Source organism: Cricetulus griseus, chromosome 3 (assembly GCF_003668045.3).
Source record: "Cricetulus griseus strain 17A/GY chromosome 3, alternate assembly CriGri-PICRH-1.0, whole genome shotgun sequence".
Classification (NCBI taxonomy): Eukaryota; Metazoa; Chordata; class Mammalia; order Rodentia; family Cricetidae; genus Cricetulus; species Cricetulus griseus.
The window spans coordinates 117802028-117818443 of NC_048596.1; the positions used below are offsets into that span (position 1 = coordinate 117802028).

General features: G+C 51.5%; 2 protein-coding genes across 9 annotated transcripts in view; one reads left to right on the top strand and one right to left on the bottom strand.

Moving 5' to 3' along the window:
* Window positions 1-2352: 2352 nt before the first annotated feature.
* Window positions 2353-3428, top strand: LOC113834924 (mesoderm posterior protein 1-like). Its single transcript, XM_027408218.2, has 2 exons — window positions 2353-3027; window positions 3363-3428. The coding sequence occupies exons 1-2, from the start codon at window positions 2353-2355 to the stop codon at window positions 3426-3428; spliced, it is 741 nt and encodes a 246-aa protein (XP_027264019.1).
* A 186-nt stretch (window positions 3429-3614) lies between these two features.
* Wdr93 (WD repeat domain 93) overlaps window positions 3615-16416 on the bottom strand; it is a 53946-nt gene continuing 41144 nt past the window's right edge. For 5 of the 8 annotated variants that reach the window (XM_027408212.2, XM_027408211.2, XM_027408207.2 and 2 more), the window contains one exon: window positions 3615-9214. In XM_027408212.2, the coding sequence (XP_027264013.1) occupies window positions 9115-9214 (100 nt within the window). In that variant the 3' untranslated portion in view covers window positions 3615-9114. The remainder of the gene's footprint in view (window positions 9215-16416) is intronic. The other 3 variants (XR_004769143.1, XR_004769145.1, XR_004769144.1) reach the window with 3 other exon arrangements.

A 16416-nucleotide genomic window follows, 5' to 3' on the forward strand; every position in this document is an offset into this window, starting at 1 on the left:
CCATGGGGCCTTCACTGCTACAAACCATCACCCTTCTAGAAGACATATGGGGCCCCCTGGAAGATATGAGGTGCCATTCCTCTGAAGAAGGGATACAGATGTGATGCCAAACACCAGGTACTTACCAGCGTGGCTGGAGAGGAGACAGTAGCCATAACTATGCACTAGGTCAACTACATAAACTCACTCATGCCTGAGGGGCTCAGCAGATACTTTGCCTGGTGCATGCTAAGCAAGTACTCTACCAGCCCTATTTTTATTTTGAGATAGAGTCACTAAGTTGTCCATGCTGGCCTTGAACTTACTCTGCAGCCTAATGGGGCTTTGTGGTTCTCCTGTCTCAGCCCCTCAGCCCACTGATCCCAGATCCGCCCATCAGACTGAGGGCCTTTTGAGATATGCCTCAAACTCACTATGTAGTTAAGAATATTTTTCAGTTTTCTGTGTGTATGAGCACCTGCATGTATTTTGTGTGCTACTTGCACGTGTACTGCCCAGAGGCCAGAAGAGAGCAATCCCTTGAAACTATAGTTACAGACACCATGTAGGTGCTGGGAATCAAACCTGGGTCTTCCAGAAGAACAGCCAGTATTATTTGTTTGTTTGCAACAGGTTTTCTCTGTGTGGCCTTGGTTGTCCTGGAAGTCACAGAGAATCACCTAACTTTGCCTTCCAAGTGCTTGGATTACAGGTGTGCACCTCCACCACCCAGCTAAGCAGTCAGTACTCTTAACTACTGAGCCTCGTATCTAGACTGAAGATGAATTTGATCTTTTGATCTTTCCGTCTTTACTCCCCAGTACTGAAGTCATAAGCCACTGCCACTCCAGGGCTTCCTGAAGGCTAGGCTCTACCAACTGAGCCATACCCCGTACCCTATACTAGGTTTTTGTTGTTGTTGTTTTGAGACAGTCATGTCGCTTAGGATAGCTTCAGATGCACTTTGTTGGCAAGGCTTGCCCCAACTCCTGATCCTCTTCATTTCTCAAGTGCTGGGATTCCAGGCATGTGTCCTATACCCAACTTCTTGAGACTGTGAGTCAGCATGTTGTATGTAAGTAGGGACGATTTTTTATTTCTCTTCAACTTGTATTTATTTTTCTTTATTGCCCAACCAAGACCCTCCATCCATTAAACAGGTGTGGTGAGAGCAGACATCCTCGATAGCCAGGCATGGCAGCTCACTCACAACTGCAGTTCCAGCACTGAGCTGAGGCAGGAGGATCAGGAGTTAAAGGACAGTTGGGTTATAGGAAGTTCAAGACTAGCCTGGGCTACATGAGAACCTGTTTCAAGGGGCAGGCACTAGAGAGACAGCTCAGCAGTTAAGACCACATGTTGCTCTTGACGAGAACCCAAGGTTCAGTATCCAGAAGCCACCCAAGGCAGCTCACAATTGCCTATAACTCCAGGTCCTGAGGAATGTGACACCTCAGGTCTCTGTGGGCACCGGCACAGATGGGTGCATATATATGTGTGTGTGTGTAAAATAATAAATCTTAGAAAATAAGAGGCATCTATAAGAACCCAACAGGTAGCATCCCATGAAATAGTGAGATTGCAAGACTGTCATGGTTTTTTTTTTTTTTTTTTTTTTTGAGACAGGATCACATGTAGCCCAAGTTAGCCTGGGCTACATATAGCTAAGACTGACCCTGATCCTCCTGTCGCTGCCTCCCAAGTGTGCCACCACAGGGTTGTTGAGTTTTGTCAAACACTAGTCACAGGAGAGACGGGAAAATGGACCAAGCTCCTCATCTTGTCAAAACTAGGAATGACTTGTAGTGGAGGGTGGCAGGCTCACCTATTCCCCTGCTGAGACAGCCCAGCAACCTCAATAGTTGGGATAACTTCTTCATTGTGCCTCCCACAACCTGGACATCAACGAAGGGCTACAGGCCACCACCAAGCTTCTGAGAAATGGGCTGCAGTTCTCTCCATGCCTAGAGGTTCCTATCCTGGTCCACAGTCGGTCAATGCAATCCAGGAATCTCTTGTTATACACTTTGATGGAAAAAATTGTGTAGGGTCCCTAATATAGGAAGCCATATCCTAAACCTAGGAGCTGGACTTCAGTTCTCTGAGCATGGTTCTTGCAACTTGCAGGGCTGGTTCAAGGCTCTGGGCACCCCAAGTGATAGGTCTTTATGAGGCCCCCAAATATGGCCCAGGTAGGGTAGACTGAACCAAGGTCCTGCACCTTAGAGCTCCCGCTCTTGGTTCAAAGGGTCAGGCCCTGCCCCCACTCCTGGCCCGCGCCGGCTTTGATGTGCTGAGTTCTGGAAGGGGCCACTTCACACCTTGGGCTCGGGATAAAGCTGCCGCGGGCCCAATGGACAGGCATCCGCTGCCATGGCCCAGCCCCTGTGCGCGCCGCTCGCCCAGTCCTGGATCCCGGGTCCCGCTCGTCGGCCCCCGCTGATGCCTTCCGACGGGGACAGCGTCTGCTCGCCGGCCTGGTCCTCGGACCCGTGGGACGGTGCCCAGGCCGGCAGCCCCGCGCCATCCTGCGCCCGCCCGGCCCGGCGCGCTGGGGCCCCGGGTAAGCGAGGGTCTCACGGTAGCCGCCTGGGTAGCGGGCAGCGGCAGAGCGCCAGCGAGCGCGAGAAGCTGCGCATGCGCACGCTCGCCCGCGCGCTGCACGAGCTGCGCCGCTTCCTGCCGCCGTCCGTGGCACCGACCGGCCAGAGCCTGACCAAGATCGAGACGCTGCGCCTGGCCATCCGCTACATCGGACACCTGTCGGCCGTGCTGGGCCTCAGCGAGGACAGTCTGCGGCGACAGCGGCACGCAGACGCCGCGTCACCTCGTGCTTGCCCGCTATGCCCCGACGGCGGCCCGGCGCAGGCGCAGTCGCTCGGTCTGCATCTGAGGCCGGCCGCCTGCGGCGGGCTGTCGTGGGGGTCCCCACCCGCCTGCCCTGGACCCCGAGTCGTCGCAGAGCCCTGGGACCCATCGTTCCCGTATGCCGAGACAGAGACAACGTCCTTGGAAAGGCAGGAGCTGCAACCCAGCCCCTCTTCTCCGGTTAGTAGCCTCTTCCCCGCGCCGACTGGGTGGCGCCCCCTGCTGTCGGGGCGGCGACGCACAGCACCACGGTGCGGACCGTCTTCATTGCTGCACCTGGGCGCGGGGCGGGGGGGGGGGGGGGTGCAGCTGACCTCACCGGATCTCCCTCGCTAGCATCCCCGCGTTCTCTGGGTGCCCAAACGGGGTGGGAGGTGAGGGACCGGCTGGGATTAAAGTCGCTTTGCTCGCTGGCTCGCTGGCTCGCTCGAGGAACCCGGAGCGTGGAGCAGATGAACGCGCGGCCCTGGCACTGGGGCAGGTGCTGACTTCTGTGCTGTTCACTCTTTCTGCAGCTCTTCAGCAGCGACGTGCTGGCTCTGCTGGAAACCTGGACGCCGCAGGAGTGGCCGCCTGCTTGAAGGGTCGAAGGGACAGTGGATGACTGGCAGACACCCTGTCTGAGCACAGAGACTTTTCCTTTTGCCTCCGCACCTTCGAAGCGCGTATTTCCTGGAAGAGGCGCCAGCGATTCTAACGTGGGCATGCCCTGCTTGGGAGGAGGGACCCATAGGGTAAACGCGCTAAAACTGAAGCAGGCACAATACTCTGCTTGGTGTATATTTATTTATTTCTGAATAAACCGTTTGTGCTGGTGTCTTTTTGGTGTTTGTGTGTCCCGTCCGTCCCCGGTCCCGCGTCGTTACCCCTCCCTCCATTCTCAACATGTATCTGTGGGTCGGTCTGGAAGGGGTAGGGTAGAGTGGAGTGGAGTGGGGCTTGCTGCTGTCAGGTGGGAGAAAGTAGTTCATCTCCTTTGAACTTAGGGAGAAACTGGATAAAACCAGAATGCTTCTGTAAGAAATCCAACTCCATCAGTGTCTTGTGCCTTCCTTATGTTTACGCGTATTCTACAGAAGCATGAAGGTCAAGACTCAGATCCATGTAGGACTTGGGCATTGGAGCACTCAGCCATGGGAGGCTATTCATTCTGGGCAGCTGGGCTGCACGGGGAGCTTCCCTCCGACATGGACTGGAGATAGAAGTAGCATTGGCAGGGGAGTTTTCCTTGGAGGCCTGGCTAGGGTCAAGTGAAGGACTTGTTGATTGCTGACCTGTGCTGGTGAAATTCACATTGGGAATAAGCAGCCTAGAAGAGAGACACCTGGAGCCCATTAAGAGAGAGACTGGCATCAACCCACCCGGGAGGAGGGTTGAAGAGAACAGTCCTGTGGGGGCACTTATAGCCTCTACTAAGGGCTCACTCTCAGGGCAACAGCTCTCCCCATCAACTGTCCGAAATTTGGGCCTCGGGATTTGTTTTTTTTTTAATATGCGTTTTATTGAGATATACCACAAAACTCAGATTTTCTTTGTTTTGTTTTGAGATGGTCATTCAGCCAAGGGTGGCCTTCAACTCATGACTCTCCTGCTCTCACCTCACAGGAGTGCTGTGGTGACAGATGCCTGCCACCACAAGAAGCTTTAAAAAGCACAACTCGAGGGTTTGGGCATATTCGTAGAGTTGTGCAACTATTCTCACTAATTTTAGAGTATCTTTTTATCACCTCCAAAAAGAAGCTACTGGCCAGATGTGGTGGTGCACACCTTTGATCCCAGCACTCAGGAGGCAAAGGCAGGCAGATGTCTGGAGTTCAAGGCCAGCCAGGGTAACATAGTGAGAACTGTCTCAAAAAAGACTAAGAAAGAAGCAACAGCTACCCATTAGCTCTACTCACTACCCATTAGCCAGCTCACTGCAGTAACACTTTTTGTCTCTAATGAAATTTATCTGTTGTAAACATTTCATTTTTTTATATATAAAGCAATATACAGGCTGGGTGCATGCCTTTAATCCCAGCACTTGGAAGGCCGAGGCAGGCAAGTCTCTAAGTTTAAGGCAAGTCTGGTCTACAGAGTGAGTTCCAGACCATTCAAGGCTGGAGAGACTCTGTCTCAAAAAAACAAAAACAAAAAGGAACGTACAGTGTGGTTTTGTGAGCGTGGCTTTTTTCTGAGTATGTTTTCAAGGCTTGCCCAGATTGGTGCATGTTGGTGAGCTTCATCCCCTATTACTCAATACTTCATCCTTCACAATTATCCATTCTTCTGTGGTCAGGTTTGTTTCAAATCACCTGGGGAATCTACTCCAGAACTCTGGCTCAGGCCAGGAGGGGAGGCCATGCTGGGGGGAGGGGGTAGGAGGGATTTTGTTCTGCAGCTCTGGGGTCCAGGCCTGAGCACTTCATACAAGGGCTGGTGTTTGGCTGCAGAGAGAGTGACCCAGAGGAGATTGCCAGGGGGTGGGAGATCTCACACCTTCACTGGTCACTCCCTTTTCCAATACTTCTAACCCCGTTTGACACTCTCCTCCCAGGACCTTAACTGGTTCAGGACAGGAAGAAGTCTTCCTGGCCCTGGAGCCAACCCAGTGTGGAAAATCTATTTGCAAAGTAAAGGCCCAGTGTTTTAGGATGGGGAATTAAAGTTATTAGCAAGTCTTTTCACAGCTAAGTGGAGCTCATTGGCCAGCCCCTTTCCCTGCAGAGGGCCTCTTCTCTGAGGGGCCTGGGAGCAGCCCACTGTTTATTAGCACCTGGGTGTGAATTTTCATTAACAGGTCCCTGATAATAGTGGCTGGGACACAGAATTGTAGATAGAAAAGGGTCACCTCCCACTGCTCCCAGGCCCCATCCCCCCCCTTCCTGGTCCAATCAGCATCTGGAGTAGACTCCAAGTGAGGACAACAGTAACCCTGACCCAGGAGGGCACTCCCAAGCCTGTCACCCCGGTTCTCAGCCAACCTCAGAAGTATCCCAATTACAAGTCCAGCTTAAAGGAAAGATCACAGGCCATACAGATGCTAGGTGTCTGCACTGGTGGAGCTTGCTTGGGTGCTAGACAGCACCTCAACTCCGAGTCCTTTGCAGAGTCTGGAGAGGTCAAGGACAGGAAGCTGGGCATGAGAACACAGGCTCCAGGCCCAGGGCTGTTCACTCTGAACCCTGCTGGCCTGGCTGTCTTTCTTCCAGTGGGGGAGGCACTTTCTCCATCTGACCTGATTGGCAGAGCCTGGGTGGCAGAGGACCAGTGACTGCAGAACAGTTGCGGCTGGCTGGGCTGAGTGCCCATGGACCCAGACTATGCCTTGTCAAGTCCCTGTAGCTGCAGAGCCCCTGTGAGAAGGGTGGTACTTACTGCTGCCTGTCAGGTATGGGTCAGGAGGCAGAAGTACAAAGAAAAAAAGAGATGTTGCTACCATGGGCCTACTGGGGGCCTGGACAACCACATAGCTGCTCAACAGACCCAGTGGCACACTAGCATGTGCACAAACGGGCCACATAATATAAGCTCCTAGGGCATCCTGGCCAGCACTGTAGACAGCTGATAAGCCAATGCTGATAAGCCAGTGTTTTAAGGAGCAGCCAAGCTGATGGTTTAATAAGCAAGCCAGGAGAGATGTCTCAGTGGTTAAGAGCACTAGTTGTTCTTTCAGAGAACAGTATCCACATGGGAGCTCACAACAGTCACCTCAGTCACAGTCTATGACTAGAATCTGACACCCTCTTCTGGCCTCTGCTGGTACCAGGCATGCTTGTGGTGCACTGACAAACATGCAGGCTAAAAACCCATACGCAGGAAGAATAAAAATTAGTATTCAAGCCATTGTTATCTGAGGATGTAAGAGGGATGCCATCTGAAGGCAGGGCAGAGGAAGAGGGGTGGCGTCCAACAGTGTCCTCATCAGCAGATGATGGATGGTCCCTGAGCAGGCTGGAGGGATGGCTTAGCATCAGATAGAAGAGAAATGGGGCCAGTGGGGTCCTCAGAGAGAATGAGAAAGTGGCCAAGCTCAGACTGGCTGCATGTGGCGAGATCACTGGTTTTCTGGCCACACATGACAAATAAAGCCTATCTACCTGGGTGAGGGCACAGCAGGCTTGTGAAACCCAGAGAACTGGAGAGTTAAGGGTTAGCCTCATCTAACCATAAAGTCCTATTTGTCCAGGGGCCAGGCCTGATGGCTTTATCTACACATTCCCTCTAGTGCTGGCCACACAGAGAGGGGATGCTATATTAAGTTTTGTACCTGTGTGCTGTGTGCATCCCCTTGGACCTGCTCTCCCCTTGATGTTCCTCAGGACTTCTGTCATCTCAGGGAAGAGCCTCTCTTGGAACTACCGGCCTCCTCCTCAGTGGAAGGCACACAGACACCTAGATAGGGCCTTGAGCCCTCATGGCCTGGAGAGGGCTTGGCCAGGTCTGGCTCCTTCTTGCTGGTCTCATTGTGGGTGCCACACCTAAGTGTTTGGATTTCAGGTTTCCTATTCCCATCTACACACAGGAATAAAGAGGGCCTGTGTCACCGGCAGACATGACAGTGTAGTCATAGCTGGCAGACACTCTGCTCAGGATATCCTTCCATTTACCTTTCCTCACAAAGCTCTCCCTCCCCTTGGCAATTTGAAGTTGGGGGGGGGAGACCTCCATTGTCCCTCCAGGGATAGTCGCACCAGACCTACATCATCATATGACCACATTCAGGCCAAGGGGAGGCAGGCCTGGGAGTCTGCTAGAGCCACAGGAAAGAGACACGAGCTGTGTGTGCTGTGTGCATCCTTCCCCAGGTCATTTTTGTGCCCTGGGTGCCAAGGATGCTGTTTGTGCCTGGGTATGTGTGTGTTGGGGTGCTCACCCCAGCTGAGAGCCTAGCTGAGGGAGACGTGGGAAATTCACATTACCTCCACGATGTTCCTGGGGCTTCAGAAGTGTTACTCCTGGCTGGCTGCCACTCCAGCCGGCCAAGCCCCTTGGTGACAGTGGAGCTAGGTGTCTGGCTTGTAGGAAGGTTGATCAGGCTGTTGGAGGTTGGGCCAACCAGTGTAACCTGGGGCTGCTCCCCTCTGTAAGTCAAGGACATCATAAGGGCTGAAGTGTGAAGCCTGGCTCTGAGCATTGGGAGCTGTGCTAGGTCAAGGTTGAAGACCCAAGGCTCCCACCTCATCCCAAGGAAACACTGTCAGGGAAGGAGAGAAGTGAGGGGGAGGGAGAGAGGAGGGATGGTAGGAGAGGGAAGGGGAGAGGGAGAGGAAGAAAGAGGAGGAGGAGGGGGAGGGAAGGAAAGAGGGGGGACAGACGGATGGACAGAGGGAGGGACACAGGGACTGCGGGGTGAGTTCTCATTCCCATTGAGAGAGGAGAGGACACAGTATTATCCCGGGACATTCGGATGGTCGATATTAGTGCCAGCCAGGGCAAAGCATGTGGCCCAGGAGAGGAGGTGGATGGGGCACCACGAAGCAGCAGCACAGACCTACCAGGTCGGCAGGGACCCAGAAGGGAGCTCCTGGGTTAGTTAGCCTAGGGCCAGGCTGGGAGGGAGCCTCCTGCAGTTCTCAACATGACCACATGGTGTCCTCAGAGAAACAGACATTCCCCTGAGCAGCAGGGAGTGTTGTGGCAGTTCTCCCGAGAAGCGCACTCTCTGGTGAAGATCCAGGTAGGTGCCTCTCCATCCTCCTCAGTTCCCCGGGATACCCAGCCTCCTCTAGCGGTCCACCTCCCACCAGGCCCCGACTCTCTGACCCTGCCTCCCAAATCTGTGTGGCCTAAGGTTATCCCACCACTCACCTCCACTCTTCTGGCCCTCCTTCATTTTCTTTCTTCTGGGGCACCTAACCCAGGACCTTGGTCATGCTGAATACACACTTTCCCACAGCCCTTCAAAGAGATTCTGTGAAGAAAGGCTTCGAGTGCAGTAAGGGTGTGGAAAGAAAAGGGGCCACACGGTGGCTGGCAGGCTGGCAGTGGCTCTCCTAGGCTAGATAGATGGGAGGGTCTAGAGCTAGCCCCCCCCTCCCCCCCGCTGGAGTCGGGCTGGGTCGCAATGATGAGCTACGTGCACAGCAGCTGCCAGTCTGTTTATTTGAGTGATACATGTACCTTCCACAAGGCATTTAGTATTTGAGGGTCTTCAAAATCCGTTGGCCCCACTGGCTCCGTGGAAGTACCAAGCTTTGAGTGTGGCTCTTTGTCGATGTCTTTTTGCCTTCCAGTGTCCTGGGGAGTGGCTGTCGAGGTGGAAAAACCTTTGGGGTCCCAGGGTGGTCACTTCTTTAGGTTTTCTTTCTGGAGAACTAAGGAGTACTTCCGCAGCTGTGCCCACTGATCACGCCCTTTCATCTGGGTCCTTGCTACCTTTTGGAAGCTGAGGGTCACACAACCAACAATGAGAGCTGTCACCCCAGCGGCCCCTCCCACCCCCCACCCGTGTCCCCCCCGTGTCCCCGTGTCCCCCCCCCCGTCCCCTGGTCCCCTGGTCCCTTGGCTGTCTCTGAGCATTCAGGTGGGAAACTCTTAGAAGATGGCACGCTGGCTTCATCTCTGTCCCCTCAGCCTGACACGCAGCAGGCATCCAGAGACCCTTCCTGAGAATGAATGGCAGGCCAGCTGCTCTGTGGCACAAGCACATGAAGGTGGGTACCTAGAGGCCCATGAGCAAACCAAACACCTTCTAAAGGAAGGCAATTCCAGGAGCTACAGCAGGGGAACCAGTGAGTGACAGAAACCAGTTCTAAAGCAAAGACGGTGACCCACATCTGCAGAGGTCTGAGGTCTGATGTCAGCTTTTAAAAAGGAGAATGTGGGGCTGGAGAGGTGGCTCAGTGGTTCTAAGTGCTTACTGTTCTTACAGAGGACCCGGGTCTGGCTCCCAGCACCCACAGGATACAGCTCGCAATCACCTGGCCCCACAGACACAGACACTTGTGTCCATGCGGTACACAAATAGACAAACACACACATATACACACAACTTTCAAGACTTCCTTTTTAAAAAGAGCTGACAGAAAACATCAAGGCCTGGGGATTTGGCTCAGCAGCAGAGCACCTGCCTAATGTTCCCAAGGCCCTTGTTTCCATACCCATCAAAACAAACAAACAAACAAACTGGGCCTGGAGAGATGGCTCAGAGGTTAAGAGCACCGGCTGCTCTTCTAGAGGACCTCAGTTCAATTCCCAGAAACATGGTGGCTCACAACCATCTACAATGAGATCTGGTGCCCTCTTCTGGCCTGCAGGCATACATGCAAGCAGAACACTGTATACATAATAATAAAATCTTAAAAAAAAAATTTGAAAACCAAATATATACATTTGGTTGTCCTGGAGCTCACTATATAGACCAGACTGACTTTGAGCTCACAGAGATTCACTTGCCTCTGCCTCCTGTGTGCTGGAGTTCAGGTTTATGCCACCATGCCTGCTCTAGGAATAATTTTTGAAAAGATGCATAAAGTGAAAGCCCTCATTGGCTTTCTCTCAGTCCTTTTTTAAGACAGGGTCTCAGCCGGGCATTGGTGGCGCACGCCTTTAATCCCAGCACTCGGGAGGCAGAGGCAGGCGGATCTCTGTGAGTTCGAGACCAGCCTGGTCTACAAGAACTAGTTCCAGGACAGCCTCCAAAGGGACAGAGAAACCCTGTCTCGAAAAACAAAACAAAACAAAACAAAACAAAAAAAACAAACAGAAAAAAAAAGACAGGGTCTCTGTGTAGCCCTGGCTGTCCTGGAACTCACCCCATAAACCAGACTGGCCTTGAACTAAGAGATCTGTCTGCCTCTGCCTGGGAAAAAAATCCTGTTTTCAAAGGTCTCTGAGCTTAGCTACAGTAACCACTCATAGGTGCCAGAATTGGCCTCCCACACTCTACCTCCTGACTCACAGGCCCACAGCCACACTTCAGAACCAGCTGAACTCTTTTCTAAGGTCAGAGGCCAAACCCAAAGGAGACACGAGGAAAACCTGGCTCTATGACACTTATGGGAGCTTAGGGTCTAAGTTAGGTGTTTCCAGGTTCTTGGTTTCTCCAAAGACAAAATAGGAAAAATTACAGGATATATATATAGCATTGGCTGGGGCTGACACTTGCTGCATAAACCAGTTGACCTCACTTGCCTCTGATCCCTGAGTGCTCAGACTAAAAGCATGTGCCATCATTCATTCCTGGCTGACTTTTTGTGTGTGTGACAAGGAACTCTTAAAACTGATAGACAACATTGAAAAGCTGCAGGCCAAGTTTCACAACATGAGAGAGAAGTGCAACTCTGGGTGTATAATAGAGTTTTACTCCTTAATTCCAGATTAAAGTCATGCAGACTACACTCTGGATTTCTGACTCTGTTCCTGTAGTCTGGGAAAGGACAGGAGGATGAATGGGGACTCAGATGTGCTTGTCACCAAACCCTATAAAGTTTCACCTCCGAGAACTTGGCCTGCAGGAAGTCTAGCCCACTTAGCCAAGCAGCTTCCAGGCACGGTGTGTTGTGCAGCCTGCGCTCCCAGGAGCCCACTGGGCTCTGGTCTGGAGCTAAGAAGACAGTGGCTTGTTTGTTTGCTCATATGGCAGCATGCTGCCATTATCTCCTGACAAGGACAAGCCTGTGCCAAGAAGAGAGGGGAAGCCAGGAGGCTGCCACCAGATGGAAAGGAAGGTGTGGAAGGAAGCAAGCTTGGGGAAGAAGCTGCTCTGGGGCCCGAGGCTGAGGGGCAACTCTCGGCCTGGGACATGAGCAGGCTTCCATGTCTCTGAGACAGGATCATGTAAAGGAGTGGGGGTAACTTTGGGGACCCAGAGAAGACAGCAAGGGACAAGGTAAGGCAGAGACTTTGGGAGACGGTGCCACCCAGAGTAGAGGCAGCTGGGTCAACCCAGAGTGGCCACAGCCACCTACAGTGTGATTCCTTTGACTATTTGACAATGAGGAAGAAAGGGGAGGCAGCCGTATTCATCCAAGGCTGGTGCTTACTGGCAAGAGAACCCCCAAAAGGCTCTCCAGGAAATAAACCCTTTCCTCTCCATCACCCCCACTTAGGGGCCCTCTCCTCATGGTGGCGGAGAACTTCAAGAGTTTCTCGTTGTTTTGGGGCAAAACACCACCAGGTGTATGGCGGCAAGTGGTTTAGATCGAAGCAATCCCCAAAGGCTCAGGTGTTAAAAGCTTGGCCCCCCAGCTAGTGTTGCTTCTAAGGGGTGACCAGATCACAGGGAGCTAATTCAGCCTTCCTGCTGAGAACAGTGGCCTGCCAGGAGGGCAGCATGATCTGTGTGATCTGGCCTCCTTGCCAGGCCCTATCGTCAGGCTCTATTTGTGCTGGCTGTTTGCATAAGTCCCTCTCCAGTTCTGTGACAGCAATCTGGACTAACTATTGCAAGTACGAGATTTTGAATCCATCACCATGTAGGCCCTCACTGGTTCATCTAGTTGTGGTTGTTAATGATTTATTTATGTGAGTGTTCTGCCTACATGTATGTATGTATACCTCGTGTGTGCCTGGTGTCACGGAGGCCAGAAGGGGACAGCAGATCCCCTGGAACTGGAGTTACAGGCATTTGTGAGCTGTCCTATGGGGGCTGGGAACCAAACTTCTTCTGGAAGAGCAATAGTGCTCTTAACCACTGAGCCATCTCTCCAGCCCCTGCTTCACCTAGTTCTGGAATAAATGACAATTAATTTCAGATATAAGGAATAAGTAGAAAAGATAATAGAGATAGAAGAGAAACAAAAGCTCTGGATATGTGTTCATGTGTACACGTATATGTTCGTGTGTGTGTGTGTGTGTGTGTGTGTGTGTGTGTGTACACTCACATGTGTGTAGACACGAGCTGACAGCTAGGGACAGCATAAAGGTGTGAACATGTGTGCGCTCCAGGACCCAGCATGTTGGAGGAGTTTCTCTGTGAGCATTGTGGGGTTACTCTCTGGAACCCCGGATGTTATGCCTCAGAGGAAGCAAAACAGGTTGCTCAAGGTATGTGACTCAGATACTGTGCTCAGAGCCCTGCAAATGCTCTTACAATTCTGTCCCTCATGTAAGCTGGGTGCTGTCCTGTCCCTAAGCACACTGTCCCACCCAGCTCCCAGAGGCTCTTCAGAGTTCTCCCTGCTGTCAGGCCCAAGCCCCATCTCTGGGCCACAATGCCACATTGGTCCACCTTGCTGACAGCAGCCCTCTTCTCTGTAAAAGGGCCCTGGGCCTTCTGTCCTCTGTATTCCAGCCTGCTGCTGGGGGCTTTCCAGGGAGAGGCTGGGCTGGAACCCAGGAGCTAACTGTGCTGAAAGGGAGGGGGGCAGGAATGAAGAGCCTCTTCCATTACTGCTGGGGTCCAGGATGGTCTCAGGGTTCCAGAGGTAGGGAAGCTAGAGCTGAAAGAACGGTCACCCCCACCCCCCTTAGCCAAGCAGTCCAACCACAGAGGCAGGAAGAAAGTTAGTCACAGAAACCACACTTACAAATGCTGTGGCTCGGATGCTGAGTGGCCCTAGAGGCCCGTGTGTTACAGGCTTGGTCCCCAGTGTGGTGCTATTGGGAAGGGGTGAAACATTAAGATGTGGGCTTAGTTGGAGGTTAGGTTACTGGAGATGAGCCTCCGAGGGGACTGTGGACCCCAGCCCTCTCCTCCTCCTTCGCCTGGAGTGTCATGGAGTGCAGACTTGCCCTGCCCCATGCTCCCCACTCTAATATGTATGCTGCCTCACCACAACCCCAAGCAATAGTGTCCAAAGACATGGACTGAAATCTATAAAACTGCAAGCTAAAGTAAACTTTCCTACCTGCAATAAGATCTCAGGTATCTTATTACAGTGCCAGGAAGTTGACAACACAATAAAGTTATCTCTGGAAACTAGGAGCTAGCGCAAGAGGTCCATCTGTAAAGTGCTTGCTGTGCCACCAAGGAGACCCAAGTGTGGTCCCAGAACTTAGGTAAAAAGTGGTGCAAACTTGCAATGCCAAGGTGGAGACAAGCGATCCCTGGGGCTCAGAGGCTAGCTAGCCTAGCCTAGTTGGCAAGCCCCATACCAGTGAAATAATCTGACTCAACAAACAAACGAAAGAACGATGTTAGAGGGATGGTTCAGTGGTTAAGAGCAAGTACTTCTCTTGGCAGAGTTTCATTCCCAGAACCCACTTCAGGTAGCTCACAACTGCTCTTAACTCCAGCTCCAAGGAATTTATCACCTCTGGTCTCCTAGGGCACTTGAACTCATGTGTACTCATCCACACACACAGACACAGACTAGTACAATACAAACAAACAAAAACCCCTGAAAAAACAAAACAGCCAAACAGAAATACCCAGGGTGAATGGTGCCTATAGAGTAAGGCAGAATAACACCTGTGCTGCTGGCCTCTGCAGGGACCACACATGTGTGCATGCATATATCCTTATATGAACACATACATACATCCACACACCCACAGAAAGTTATATTCTGGAGCAATATAACTCAGATAAGAGAGTGAGCATGAAACATGATCTTAACTTGGTGAAATGCTGACCATAAATGGTAGGATTATGGGTTATTTAAAATTTTTTTTGTATATTCATGTTTTCCAAATTTCTACAAGTATGTACACACACACAGACACACCACACTTCTTATTTTCTTTCTGTCTTTAGAACAGGGTTTCCCTAAGTAGTCCAGGGCGGCCTCAGGTTCCCACTTTTCTGCTTCAGCCCCCCAAGTGCTGAGGTTCCAAGCCTGTGTCACCACGCCTGGCTTCTGGGTTCTTTCTTACAACAGTGGGAATTGACTGTATTAATCGGCAGTTCTATTCCAGAAGCAACATTCCTGGGCTGGAGTTGGGCTCAGCAGATATCTGTGACAAGATCACTTGGTGGAAAATGGCAGTCTGTGGCCAGAGGGAAGTGAGTTATTCAGATTGCAGCTGTGATTCTGGGTCTATTCCCGAAGGTGGGCGTCTACTGACCTTTGTGTAAAGTGGGAAGTGTCACCCTTTCTAATTAATAAAGGGAGGAGATTGGTTAAGAATCGACAGAGATGGAAGGGAGCAAGCTCATTAAACTGAGAGCTAATTCACAGAGCACCCAACTACCCTGGGAACACCAGAAAGCACCATGCCCTGGCCTTGGGCAAGCTCCTCCCCACAACCATGGCCTATTCTCAGACTTGAGACTTCCCTTCCCTGTTGTTTTCAGTCTGTTTGCCAAAGCAACGGAGGATTTTTGTAGAAAAGTTACAGACAGGGAAAACAAAGAAAACCACCACACATGCTCATCATCCCACGGTATCCAATGTTCCTTCAAATGCACATTCCCCATCTTCCTGACTCCAAACCAGGATGGTACTCACAGTTTCTCACCTCTCCCTGTCTTTCCCTTTGGAAAGCTCTTAAACCTGTTAGAAGAGTGCAAATAGCACAATGAACCTTCACCCACATTCTCCACCCTTAGCTTTATCTCCCTTGCACTCTATAAACATTTCCCCAGATTTCACCATCTATTACCATTTTCACTTTGTCTATAAATACTTTCCTGGATCCTTTGGAATCACGGGGCAGACATCATGAGCTTTTCCCCTAAATTTATCTAAAGAGCAGGTCTCCAGGGTCCAGAATGAGAGAGCTCCTGAGCACGGCTGCCAAACCTCTAACCCAGGCGGTGTTGACAAACAGCCCCCTCTTCCACCGTCCCCTTCCTCTTCCAAGAACTATGAGACCACGTTGCTTTCTTGATCAAGGGGCACACTTCCTCCCATGAGATACTGAGAGCCACTTAAGCCGCTCAGCACACCGTAGGAAGGGGGAAGCAGGTAAGAGGCTGGAGTGCAGCTCAGGGGTGGAGGAAACTAGCTTCGCTGGCCAAGACCCTCTCTTCCTTTCTAGAAAAGGAAAAGCGTGGAAAGTGCCCTGTGACAGAGAAAGCAGGGGGAGCTGTCCTGCCACCTAGTGGTCATAGTCAGTATTTCCCCAGGCACTCTGATTTTTTAAAAAATTCTTTTAAATTTGTTTTATTTTATGAGTATGAGTGTTTTGCCTGCATATATGTGTGTGCACTACATGCAGCACCCTCAGAAGCCAGAATATGATGTCACAGTCTCTGGAACTGGGATTACAGGCAGTTGTGAGAAACCATGTGGATGCTGGGAATGAAACTCCAGTCCTTTGCAAGAGCAGCCAGTGTTCTTAATCTCTGACTCATCTCTCCAGACCTGGGGCATTCTGATTTTAAAAGATTGGCACATCATACCTGCTATTTATGGAGGAAACAACCTGTGATAGTTTAAGTGAGAATGGCCTCCATAGGCCTAGTGAATGCTTAGTCATCTGGTAGTGACACCGAAAGGGTTAGAAAGATTATTAGGAGGTATGATCTTGTTGGAAGAAGTCACTAGGGATAGGATTTGAGGTTTCAAAAGCCCACACCAGGCCCAATCTCCTCTCTCTCTCTCCTCTCTCTCCTCTCTCCTCTCTCTCTCTCTCTCTCTCTCTCTCTCTCTCTCTCTCTCTCTCTCTCTCACACACACACACACACACACACACACACACTCTTATCTCTCTCCCCACCCCCCTTCAGGGATCAAGATGTAGCTCTCAGCTACTTCCCCA

Bases quoted from the DNA above. Each gene is read 5' to 3' on its own strand.
- LOC113834924 (XM_027408218.2), top strand. From the start codon at position 2,353: ATGGCCCAGCCCCTGTGCGCGCCGCTCGCCCAGTCCTGGATCCCGGGT. The intron at 3,028-3,362 runs GTTAGTAGCCTC...CTCTTTCTGCAG, and splicing joins AACCCAGCCCCTCTTCTCCG to CTCTTCAGCAGCGACGTGCT.